The 12,794-nt window shown below is 42.3% G+C and overlaps 1 protein-coding gene across 3 annotated transcripts in view; it reads left to right on the forward strand.

Moving 5' to 3' along the window:
* The window catches only part of PLOD2 (procollagen-lysine,2-oxoglutarate 5-dioxygenase 2), a 73,354-nt gene that overhangs the window by 21,572 nt on the left and 38,988 nt on the right, over positions 1 to 12,794 (forward strand). For all 3 annotated transcript variants that reach the window (XR_010590630.1, XM_005303281.5, XM_005303282.5), the window contains exons 2-4: positions 2,460 to 2,551; positions 4,527 to 4,663; positions 12,288 to 12,451. Coding sequence is in view for 2 of the 3 variants with exons in the window: in XM_005303281.5 (XP_005303338.2) it covers positions 2,460 to 2,551; positions 4,527 to 4,663; positions 12,288 to 12,451 (393 nt within the window). In the remaining variant the exon portion in view is untranslated. The remainder of the gene's footprint in view (positions 1 to 2,459; positions 2,552 to 4,526; positions 4,664 to 12,287; positions 12,452 to 12,794) is intronic.

Here is a 12,794-nt window from a genome sequence, read left to right on the forward strand (position 1 = left end):
GAATTAAAAGGAAACACTTTCCTTCATGAACACTCTAGGTTAAAACTCCACTTTTCCTTCAATGTGGTTAGAGAATCATGTTATTTTCTTGGGCCCTGTTGTTCTGTTCCTAGGTCTCCTTTTGCTGTTTTTGCTAGCTCTCACCCAGTAATCAAAGGAGTAGGTGAAGGAGCAATGAAATAGTGATACCTCAGTTGGTTTGCTGAAGCTCACTGATCCCAGGGAACAGTAACTAGTGATATGCATCCCACAAGGCAAGTGACGGAAATGGATAAGCAGTATGTTTACTACATCATGGTTTATTTATTCTGTTGTTTGCAAACAAAACAAAATGCCAACTGGAAGGTGACCAATAAAATACACAAATGTTGAAGACCTGTGTGTTTAGGGCAGGGGTCGGCAACCTATGGCATGCGTGCCAAAGACGGCACGCGAGCCGATTTTTAATGACACGCTGTTGCCTGCCGGAGTCCTGGCAGGCAGCAGGGTGCCATTAAAAATCCTGCCCGGCCCGCTCTTCTCTGCCCCCCTGCCACGGAGGCAGGGACATAGGTGTGCCGGGTGTGCCCAGGCACACCCTAATGCAAGGGTGGGCAAATGGCTTTACTCTCCCGGCGCGGCAAGCCGCCAGCCTCTCTCCCACCTTCCCCCCCTCCCCTGGAGCCATGCTCCAGGAATATTCAGGGCTGGGGGCTCTGCTCCACCAATATTTGGAGCTGGATCTCTCCCCCAGCCCCAACCTGCGGGTCTCCCCCCAGCCCTTCCGCGTCCCTGCCTGGAAGAAAGTGGAGCGCACCTCTCCCTTGCCTGCTTGTTCTGCCGGTGTAGCACATTCCTACGCGGAGTGGCTCCCAGCAACAACTGCTGTCTGCTGCCCCAGGGTCCTAGTGCCCCCCGAAACACTATGGCAGGGCAGGCTGCCCTTACCCTGCCCTTCCGCCCTAGCCCTGAGCCTCTCCAATGCCCCCAACCCCAGCCCTCATCCCCCTGCACCCTAATCCTCTGCACTAGCCCTGAACCCCCTCCTGCATCATGAACCCCTCATCCTCCTCCCCAGCCAGAGCCCTCATCCCCTGCACCTTAATCCTCTGCCCCAGCCCTGAACCCCCTCCTGCATCATGAACCCCTCATCCCCAGCCAGAGCCCCAGCCCTCATCCCCCCGCACCCTAATCTTCTGCCCTAACCCTGAGCCCCCTCCCTCATTCTAGCTCCTGGCCAGACCCTTCACCCCCCAGCCCTGTGCTCAGTGCACTCCCACCCTCAGCTCAGTGCAGAGAGAGGAAGAGAATGGGCCAGAACCAGGGAGAAGGTAGGTACCCACTGTATATGGGCAGGGCTGGGACCCCAGATTGGCAACGGGCTGAGTGGGTCCGGCAGCCGGGATCCCGGCTGGCAGGAGCTGGTGGATGGAACCCCTGAGTGGCAGTGGGCTCACAAGCTCTGTTTAGGAAACAGCTGTGGCTTGAACCAAACCAGAGAACTGAAATACTCACTGGCGCACTGACCAGTCTGGCTAGAAAGTTAAAGTTGGATAGGGTTCCTGCATGATTAGGTATCCATAACTGAGTGTGGACCTTTATTGCATAGCCATGGTACTGAGGCCATGGTACAGAGCACTGCTCAATAGTTGAGTCAGGGCAATGCCAAGCTCTTCTGGAGCTTCACAGTTTCATCTGAACCCTTCAAGATAGCAACTTCAGTCAAAAGCAAAGGCGATGACAAGAAAGTTAGTTTACTGTCATTTGCTGGCATGCCACTGAAAGTACAGAGTAGGCAACAAGGTGGCATACAGACCTCAGACTTGGAATAAGAATGAACAGCTTTTCTCTTTGACACAATGTTTTAAAGGCAAAAAAATTTAATCCGTCACAGGAGTGCAGGCTTCCAGGGGACTCTACTCCCAGCAGTGTATTTCTAGAACTGTAAAAATGTTAACCTATAAACGGAGTCTCCAAGCCTTTGTGCCTGCCAACAGCATTTAAAGAATTTGGTAAGCTGGATCTGGTGCAAAATTCTGTAGTGCATTGCCGCCGTGTGGTAATCAGACATAGGATTAGTTCAATTCAGACTAGAAATGTATTGCATCGATTTTCTTTAAAGAGCCCTTCCTGTTTCGTAATTATATTAGCTTGTTTTTGTTTAGATTCCATTTGTTTGCGTCTTAGATATATTCTGCTTTTTTCATTGCGGCATATGGAAGAACACAGGCTATTTGTTCATCTGAAGTCATTGGTTCCTCATTTGAAGTTATAATCCTGTAATGTGACATCCTCTCCATTTTTTTTGTTTCTAAATCAGACACACAGGGGCACAAATACTTTAGTAACTCCACAATGTTGCTCAGTGTGGACTATGAAAGCTAATATGCATTCAGATCTGATGGTCCATCTCTTTGTCATAAACTGTGGCTTTATGATATAAAGTTGTTGATCTTATCTCTTTTTTTTGCCCCCACCAGATAAACTATTAGTTCTAACTATAGCAACTAAAGAAACAGATGGCTTTCACCGCTTCATGCAAACTGCAAAGCACTTCAACTATACAGTGAAGGTACTGTATGCTCTGTCACTCATGCTGAATATTGGACATAGTTTTATAGCCTCAGCTCAGAAATGAAATAGTCTTAACACAGAAACAATGTGTCATGATTATGCTGCAGTAAGGTAAAACAGTTATGGGACCTAGCAATGGAGACAACCCATTAGGTCATCTGTTCCGTATCCTTGCAGGATAGGTTTCCCATGACACATTTGCTAGTGTTTTGTCTAGTCTGTTTCTAAATGTGCCAGGAAATGGGGTTTCTTCCACTGACCTTGAGAAATTATTCCACAGATTCATAGATTTCACAGTTGGGAAGACCTTTCTGAAAGTCTAAGTTTTCTTTCTTAATTTCATTCTGTTACTACCACATTTGTTGTTATTCCTAGCTATTTTGCTGTTGCACCTTTTTATTCTAAGCATGCCACTCCTCCCTCAGCATTCGCACCCTTCAAGTGTTTGTAGATTATCATGTCACACCTTAGTCGTTGCTTAGCAAAGCTATATTTATTTCACTACCTCATCATCCCTCCTGCAGCAAAACCCATGGGAGCTGTGCTGACAGAGCTCATGCAGCTGAAGATGCCTTCAGGGCCCCATACCTCTTAAATGGGTCCTACTATTGGGGGTGGGGAGGCATGGAAACCTAATAAATCCATTAGCTGTGTTACATTTACCAGGGAATCTCTGTAGAGCTGGTGAGAGGACAATACAAAGCTTCTCAATCCTCCCTTATCACTCTTTCACCACTTTTGATCGCCCAATCCTCTTGCTGTCCTACTCTGTCCTACTATTTCAATGCAGAACGAAGGAATCTGTATCCTGAAGCTGCAAATCTCACAGGAGCATGACACCCCCCCCCCCCCCGCCCCCCGTTTTTTAAACTTTTCTCCATAAATCAGTCCCTCAAGACAAAACCAAGGGATTGAAATGAATCAGTGGTAAAACATTATGCTTATCACACTATTGAAACTGTAAATCAAAAGAGACCAATTAATGACTGTTGGCCCATTGGTTTCTCTTTTAGAAATAAGTTGAAATGCTGCAGTCTGTTTACTTCAACCATCAAGTCCTGAAAAAGTACAGGAGGAAAGATCAGCTTTCCTAACTTAAAAATAATATATTAAAAATCCTAGGAAATTGACCTTTGGAGAGTTTGCTTGTAATTTTGCTGATTGTTCTATAGCACCTATATTGCTGTAATCCCTCTGATATTTAGTAGTTCAAGGAAAAATAATAATCTTGTGTTAAACTTTCAAGGCTTACAAAAGATTTAGGTGTTTATTGCTGATATGATTCCCTACAATACTTGGTAAGGATGGAATTCTGTTTAGTTGATTTAATTGCCTATCATACATTGAGGAATCCATCCTAAACTTCTAGTGTGAGAAAGTGGCCTGAGGCATTAAAAACAACGAAACATTTATAGTTTCCATTGTCATATCTCTTCTATGCTCTTTCACCCCTCTTTCCCTCCAAATACTGTAGCAATGTTTAAAGGTCATGTAGTGAACGATTGTTTTAATACACAATTTAGAGGAATATTACCATCCACATATCTTCTCTTCCTAAGTGAGACAGATATGAGTAGGGTGACCAGATATCCTGATTTTATTGGGACAGTCCTGATATTTGGGGCTTTTTCTTATATAGGCACTGATTACCCTCCCACCCCCTGTCCCGATTTTTCACATTTTCTGTCTGGTCACCCTAGATATGAGATGTAGTGGAAAGTAATCTTTCGGTTGTTGTTTGGTTAGGAAATGTGTCTCTCCTATTTCTGAAATGATGTCATTGTGCTAGGTTCTACTTGACATGGAAAACTGCTTGAAATGCTGACTCACTGCACTTTACAATGCTATAATATCCACTAGTTAAAGTGTTTGCTTGCTTGCCTTTTCTTTGACATCCATTTTTTAACGAGGTTATATTAAAAAAATTACCCTGTGGGTACAAGCGAAAAAATGTACTTTCTCCCTGTTTCCAGGTTCTTGGTAAAGGTGAAGAGTGGAAAGGTGGAAAGTTAATGAACTCTATTGGAGGAGGACAGAAAGTGCGATTGCTGAAAGAAGGAATAGAAAGCTATGCTGATCAAGAGGACTTGGTTGTAATGTTTGTTGAATGGTAAGCAAATTCTGCTTGTTGCTTTCATGCCCTACCCTTTATAGGATGCTAATAAAAGCTCTTGTGGCATGCTGATATTTTCTCCTGCTTTAGTTTTTATCTGAGAAAGTTAGCTTCTAGTTTTCCATTCATAAAAATATTACGCAATTGGAGCAGATGTTGGGTTTTTTTGTCAGATTTACAGATGTAAAAATTGTTTCGGAGCCATGGCTCTGCTGTACTATGAACAATGTTCTTACACGAACAAGCTGTGAAACTCATTGACTCACTAGACATTTGGTTATTAGTTTACCTTTTCCCATGAAAAAGCAACTGTCTTGTTGCTCTTAAGTGACTGTGAGATGGAAATGGTGTGTGAGGAAGTGGTAAAAGCAGCTTCAAACTGAAGTGTTGGCCAGTAGACAGCTGGGACGTAATTCTCAGAAACACTAAAGCCCCTTTATGTTGGTCTGGCAGTTTAAAGAGGTCTTAAATAGGCTGGAAGTGCTCCCTGAAAATATCTCCTGTGTGAGGGTCTCCCCACCTGCTGTAGAGCTGCAGTAAGGGCTCCCTCACCAGCCATGATTCTACTGCCTATGAGGAGAGGACAGCCCCAGAGCAGGGATGTAGCATGCTGCAGCACATTTAACTACAGCTGTTTTCTGCTTCCCAGGGTCCATAGCAAACTATAAGTTAGAGCAGCCTACCTGAGGGCCAAGTAGGTCCCTCTCAGACCAGAATATCAGGAGCACAAAGGTGACTTGAAGCCATCTTTCCCTCTCCTCTCTCCTCCCCTCCCCTCCCCCCATCCCTCCTGCTCCTTCCCTAAGGACAGGATTGGTGTAACTGAGAATCTGGTCCATGGAAGTCTACAGAAGCTTCCCTGTCAATTTCAATCAGAGCCAGGTCAAACCTTTAAAGCAGTTGCCTTGGTGGATGCAAGGAGAGTGAATCACAAAGTAGGGACTTGCGGAAATGCTTCAGTTTGCGCACCCTGAGAAGTTGTGTGAGCTGAGTAACATCTGCTGCTTTTATTATTGACCGTGATGTCCTAGCAACTGATGCAGGCTTTTGTCAGTTTGGAATAAAAGTTTTGGCAGACATACTATAATTCTTTTTTTTTTCCTTTTCATCTTTAAAACCACTCAATCTGTCATTTACACATACTGCCATTCTAAACAAGACCACAATGCAATGGCCTCTTGGGCTTACACCAGGTTAATTTCTCTTTTGATTTAGTATAACTTCTGTGCAATTTTGGATTTCCTTCAAAGTTTAGGAGTGTTTTTGCAAGTTAAACAGATATGGAGGGGCTAGGTTAGCAAAGTTCATATGTGAGAGAGTGATCTCCCTGCATTATCTTAATTATTCAAAATTTCCCATGCTTTTCTATCTACCTTATGAGTTAGGACAGCTGTTCAACTGGATTCTCAACATTACAGTCATGTTTTATGACTTGACTTACATTCTCTCATTTTTTCTTTGTGATATACAAGAAATAGTTAGAAATGGAAAGCACAAATCAGTTTACCCACTTTATGAATAACATTTGTAACAGAAATGACATAGGGGGACTAAATATTTTCACTCTCCTACATTTAATTTGCATTTAGAGTGATGTACGATTGGTAGGATAAGCTACCCATTCAGATATTAAATTGCTACTTAGACACTTTCTTTCATATTTAACCTTATTACCAATTTACTGCATTTTGATAAATGGAATGCATCGTGAGAGCAGTTGTTTGTTTAATTCTTTAAAAGGAGTTAACCTTATTTGGGTTTGATAAAATGAGTAATTTAGTCTGCCCTATTGGCCAAGTACTAGTGAACTTATTTTAAATTTTTTAATTTTGAAGATATCTTTACTTAGAACTTGTGTGTGAAATCTCTTTCAAATTTTTATACTGATTGTAGAGGGATCTCCCGTCCCCACCCCACTCCAACGTTTTATATTTCTTGAGTTAAATTCTGTCCTTTTGCTTTTGCCCTCTCCCTAAGTGGGTGTAAAAGTCACAAGGTCTTAGTCCTATAATTTGAGTAGTAAAGTCTCATACTGCTAATTCTCTGAGTCCCAGGTTCAAATCCCACTGTTGCTCATACAGGGTCAGTTAGATACACTGAACTATTGGTGCAGTCACATCATTTCACATAGGAGCAGGTTCATTTTTCTAGCATAGAAATGGGCTGTGGTGTTCATCTAAGCTGTGGCTCACCACCTGTGTAGAATTGGGAAAGAATTTTTCCCATGCTGCAAGATGCTTTTTCTTTTTTGCTATCCTTGAAGTAACAGGCAGGCCTGGCATGTAATGAATGATACAGTCAATGACAAGATTTAGTTACATTAATGTCCAAATGTTGCAGGAAAGTAGGGTCATTTTTGCTTACTCCAACCCTGAGCAATGGGCCAGGAGCCAATGAGGACTCAGATGGGGTATTGGGCATCTAAACTGTGCACATTTTCACTCATCCGTTATCAGTATTTTTTGCACTTCTCTCCATGAAAGAGGAGCATTAGAAGGATGGTTAATCCCGAATACTGGCATTTGTTTGGATCAGAAGTGAAGCTACCTTGTAGGATAAGAGAGCTATCTCAGTTAGTGGAAATTGGAGCTCCACAATGGATTGGTGTTGCTGAGTAACAGCTGTGGTGGTGGTGTTTAAATTAAAGCTCACTGTTAATAAAGTTCAATCACACTGACTAATAAAGCTTCAGCTTGTTTTTTAAAGCCCTACACACCTGTGTGGGTTATTCTTTCACTTGCCGAGTCCTGGCCAGCGTATCCATTTCACAAATAGTTAGTGTAATGCCCTGCACTAATCTTCTGGGGATGAGGGAGGAATGGAGCCACCTTTGATAAACCTGTTATTGCAGAAGTAAACTTGCTTAGGAAGCAGTGCTCTGGAGATGCATCTGGTTCCTGTCCTCAGCTGGAAGATGCTGCAGTAGATCCATTTGGAAATGGAAAAGTGCAGCCTGCCATAAAACTACTGGGCTAAAGCCTTTGACCAACCCCCATTTTTCTTCTCCCCATCAGCCTATCCCCTCTGTCTTGCTGTATCCTAGCTCTGAGTCAGAATGGGAAGAGGAGGGAAGGATGTATCTGAACAAAGGCAGATAATGTCTGTAAGGCTGGGGAGATTCCAAGGATACTTATTTCTTTGAATTAAACCTTGTGCCAAACCTACAGGAGGGCAAACCAGTTTTCATAAAACTACTTATTTTTATATATGGTATGTAACACACTTCCTTTCCTTGGGGTGCCTATTTACCAGTTACTCTGCTTTGTGCTGCAAAGCCCTCCTCCTCTTTCTGCTTCCAAACTAGTGGTGGCTGGGTTGGTCAGGTCTGCCAAGCCAAATGGATATGATTACTTTTTTTTTTTTTTAAGGCTTTTTAGACAATTGGAAAACTGGAATGAGTGTTAAGTTCTGTGAAATGTAAAGATACTTGGATTCAAAGCACTTTATTTTAGCATCATAAATTTAAATCCTTTTAGAAAAGTCTGTAAAGCAGCACCCTTATTCCTATTGAGCAGTACCTTACTCTGGAAGTAGGTCCCCTTCACTTCAAAGGACTACTCTTAGAGTAGTACTCAGTGGATAGATTCTCCTTTAGTTTGTTCCTGCATTTGAGGGAGGGAAGAAGCTTTCAGGCAGAGACCTGAAGGGGCGGGGGGGAGAGAAGAGGGTGGTCACCTTCTTTTACAGTATGGGGCATGGATCGCTTGCTGGTTTGAACTAGAGTAAATGGTGGATTCTCGGTAACATGAAGGCTTTAAATTATGATTTGAGGAATTCAGTAACGTAGCCAGAGGTTAGAAGTCTCTTACAGGAGTGGGTGGGTGAGGTTCTGTGGCCTGCTTTGTGCAGGAAGTTAGACTAGATGATCCTGATGGTCCCGTCTGGTGTTAAAGTCTGAGTCATTGATATCTTTTGCAGGGGCCTACTCAGCCTCTGCTGTCTGCCCCAACCCATGTAAATTAGAATGACTTCCTGGCTGCTCTGACACTCTGCGTCCCATGGTTGCTGGGAAGCAAAGAAAAGCTCTTGTGCAGTGCACTCTGGCATGCCTGCTCCCCTAGTGTGTATGCTTATGCCTTTTGGAGTTGAGTGCAGCAAGAAAGGGACACCAAAGATACCACTTTCAGAAATATGAGTTTCCTTCCAAATTACTCATTTGTCTTCAGAGTAATTTATGAGGCAGGATTTTTTCCCCTTGACTCCAAAAAACGGTATTCTTGCGATTACTGTGTCCTCATCCTGGCAGATAGATTGAGATTGTTTTTGAAGTCTCTCTTCATTCCCCTCTTCCCCCATAGGAAATAAGCTGGAAAGGATGCAGCTATGCCAAGTCTCTCCGTTTTGGAACAAGGCATCTTTTTGGCCAAGGGACTAAACTCTGACTCTGCTGCTTCTGTTACGGTTCGTAACAAGTAGCTTTTGCCAGTGGTTTGCTCTTCTCTTTATAGAGGATGCTTTGAAAACCCATTTCTCATAAATGCCTCTTTCAACACCTGTTTTATTACTTAAACAGTATTTTCCTCTAGATTAAATCAGGTAAATGCCACTAATTTTCAGGGTGCATGCATGCTAAGATTTAATCTGGGGAAAACAGGAATGTGGGCAGATATCATGCCCTTCAATGCCCAGGTCCACAGGAAAGTCAAAGTTAGGTGGGGAAGCTAATTGCGTTGTGTGGTATGGGTTGGGTGCAGGTGTAACAACAGCACTAAGTCAGGTCTTGGGGACTTCAGCCACTGGTGTAGCTTCATTGGTACAAATCCCTAGTGTAAAAGGGGAAAGCAAACAAGTGCAATCAGCGCCACTTCAAAGAGTATCTTATTTTTGTCTTGCTGGCTATGCTCAGTATTGGTAATGGTACAGATACCCCATGGTCACTGACTGCTATACCCGATTAGAGGAGGCCTCAGAGGAATTAGAGCCTTGTCAGGTGACAGGGATATGTAATTTAGAAATGCACGTTGGCAGGAATAATTTGAATAATTTGAATGACACATAAACATTGCTTATTGTAAAATTAACTATAACCTTTTGGGAAAGAGACCTGGACAGCATTGTCGTCAGCTCAGTGAAAACTTCTGCTCAATAAGCAATAGCAGTCAAAACAAAATATTAAGATGTATAAAGAATGGGATAGAAAATATTATAATGCTCCCAATGGTATGTCTTTTTTCACCTGGAATACAGTTTAGTTCTGCTCAACCAACCTCCAAAAAGTTATAGCAGGAAAATGGTGCTCAGAGTTGAGAGATTAATATTACTAGAAGTAGAAAGATTTCATTATGAGGATGGAATGAAACATTGGAGCTGTTTAGTTTAGAGGTGATGGAGAAGAAGGCATATGTTTGCATAATACCAAATGATGAATGAGATAGAGAAGTTAAATGCAGAGCTTCTGTTTACTAGTTTTTGTAGTACAAGAACATAATGAAATTGAAAGGCAACAATCTTCAAACTGAGAAGTTTGTTTCCCCTCTCCCCGCTCGGCCCTCCAATGTACAATAAACTTGTGACACTCACTGCTACAAGATATCACTGAGACCAAGAGGTTAGCAGGATTCAAGGACTGGATGTTCTCATGGGTAAAGAGAACATCCACAGTAAGGTTAGACAGTGGCTGTGGGAGGGGGGGATTACAAGGAATAAAAGACTTTTTTTCTCTTTCATAGCCATCCAGTAACTGACAGAATTTAGGAAGAAACTTCTCCTGTGGGCAAGTAGTTCAAACTGGCCTGTTGAAGGGTTTCTTTCCCCTTCCTCAAACATCTAGTGTGGCCATACTAGGAGACAGGCTGCTGGACAAGATGGACTACTGATTTAATCCAACCGGCAGTTTTTATTTCCTGTGCTCCTATTAATTTGGTTTCTTTTTTTGAAGTAAGCAACTAGATTGCATAGTAGAAAACTCATAGATCAAGACTCATAGACCACAGGGCATATAACTGTGCTATGTAACATATTCATGGTATGAATTCCATATGTAACTGCTTTAAATTCAAACCTCTATAATTGTCACTAAGGAAGGCAGGCTTCCTAGCCTCCCACTTACTGACTGGAATAACACCTAAAGTATGCATAAACAAGGGAGCTAGTCATTAATGAAATACTGTCTACATTTATATTAGAGCGAAGGTGGATTAGGATTAAATGGATTAGGGCCCACAAATACTTGACAAAGGTATGTTTCATTTGCTGCATTCCTGTTGTAATGTTACCTGATATAAGTAATCACAATGATTTATTCTCCATCTTATTCCTGGAAGTGTGAAGGATGTATAGATTTCCACAGTGAAGAGCAGGCAGGGGGGGTTCTATTCTGCATTCTTATAGCTCAGTGTCTCGCCCCCTGCTGCCCTCCCCCCCAAGAACTGATAATGCCCAATTAATTCTCAAAGTCCTCCAGCGAGGTATAGAAAGATGCTGTAAGAACGAATATCTCAATTTTCTGGTGAGGAGGCTATGAGGCTACCAAATATGTACAAAGAGGTAGGTTCTTGAAATCTAGGCCCTCAACCTTTTTGTCTGTTATTCCCACCTGAAATACCTCTACCTCAATATAATGCTGTCCTCGGGAGCCAAAAAATCTTACTGCATTATAGGTGAAACTGTGCTATATTGAACTTGCTTTGATCCACCGGAGTGCGCAGCCCCGCCCCCCCAGAGCACTGCTTTACCGCGTTGTATCCGAATTCCTGTTATATCGAGTCATGTTATATCAAGGTAGCGGTGTATGAGTTATATTTAACTCTCACTCTGGGAGGTTTATACTGCAAGGCTTTGAATAAGGATGTGAAATTAGAGAACTGTGAAGGCCAGTGGGTAGAAGAGGTACGTCTAGAACTCAGGACATCTGGACTCCAAGCTTTGTCTGTTATCATCTAAGATAAGGGGCTGTATTGGTAGGGAATTCAACAAGAAGAGGATCCCATTTATCGGATCCTCTATTTTCCTGAAACCTTTGAAAAGTGCATAGCTAAGTTAGGGTGTATGCATTCATGGGTTTCTCTATGTTTAAAACTGTAGGGTTACTGCACATGCTTAGTATGTGACTTTTTAAAGATAATAACCCCATCAAATCTTAACCAGTTCCCTTGTGGAACGAGACCACTCACTGCTTTACAGCAAGGGCCATTTTATGCCAGATTCCAACCCCAATCTATTTCAGTTGTTGAGCCCCTACACAATAATTTTTTTTAAGTTGTTTTACAATGGAAAAAGTATTTTCTTATTCTTCTCTTAATTAGAACTCAAACTAAAAAACAACCACCAAACAACCCCTTCCCCCCGAAGTTAGAGGCAAAGCCTTAAAAATTTCAGCCAAAAAAGTAAAATATTCAGAAAATTTTCTGTGTGAGTGAACAGGGAAGGGATACATATATGTAGAGTGGTTAAGATACTGATTGGTCATATCTTGGTAAGAAGCAGGATCTGTAGATGGTGTTAACTTAAAGTCTGGCATAATATGCCATGTTTCTGAATGAAACAGTTGCATCAAAATTAAGAGACCACTCTTTGGTTTATTTAACTCTGCATGGTTTTAAGTCTGAATAAGCCAAAACTTTTCTGGTTTGAATTTTCTTCTTTAAAATTAGAGCTAACAGGTATCTTTCCATTACTTTAGCTATGATGTTATCTTTGCGGGTGGCCCTGAAGAGATGCTAAAGAAGTTCCAGCAAGCTAACCATAAAGTAGTATTTGCAGCAGATGGACTAATATGGCCCGATAAAAGATTAGCAGACAAGTATCCCATTGTCCGGAGTGGAAAACGATTCCTTAATTCAGGAGGTAGGTATGATTGTTGTACATATTAAAGGTTAATTAAAGTTAGCTGTTCCGTTGTTCTCATAGGGTGTGTGTGCTGGGCACCTCACCTAAAGTGCTAGTTTCCTAAATTCATGTTTGGGCACCTAAATCACCATTAGAGGAAAAAAAAATTGTTAACTCTTGAGAATCACCTTGTTCCTCTCTGCTTCCAGCATAAAGGAGACTTTCTTTATACTTAGCTGAGTGTCAGCCTCCTAACACCACCCAGCCTGTAGCAACTCAAGAACTCTCCTCTGGGCTATGCCAGCTCTCACTTTACCTTGCAGTTTAACAGGTGCAGCCCAATCCCCAAGTCCCTTTTGAA

Source organism: Chrysemys picta, chromosome 9 (assembly GCF_011386835.1).
Source record: "Chrysemys picta bellii isolate R12L10 chromosome 9, ASM1138683v2, whole genome shotgun sequence".
Classification (NCBI taxonomy): Eukaryota; Metazoa; Chordata; order Testudines; family Emydidae; genus Chrysemys; species Chrysemys picta.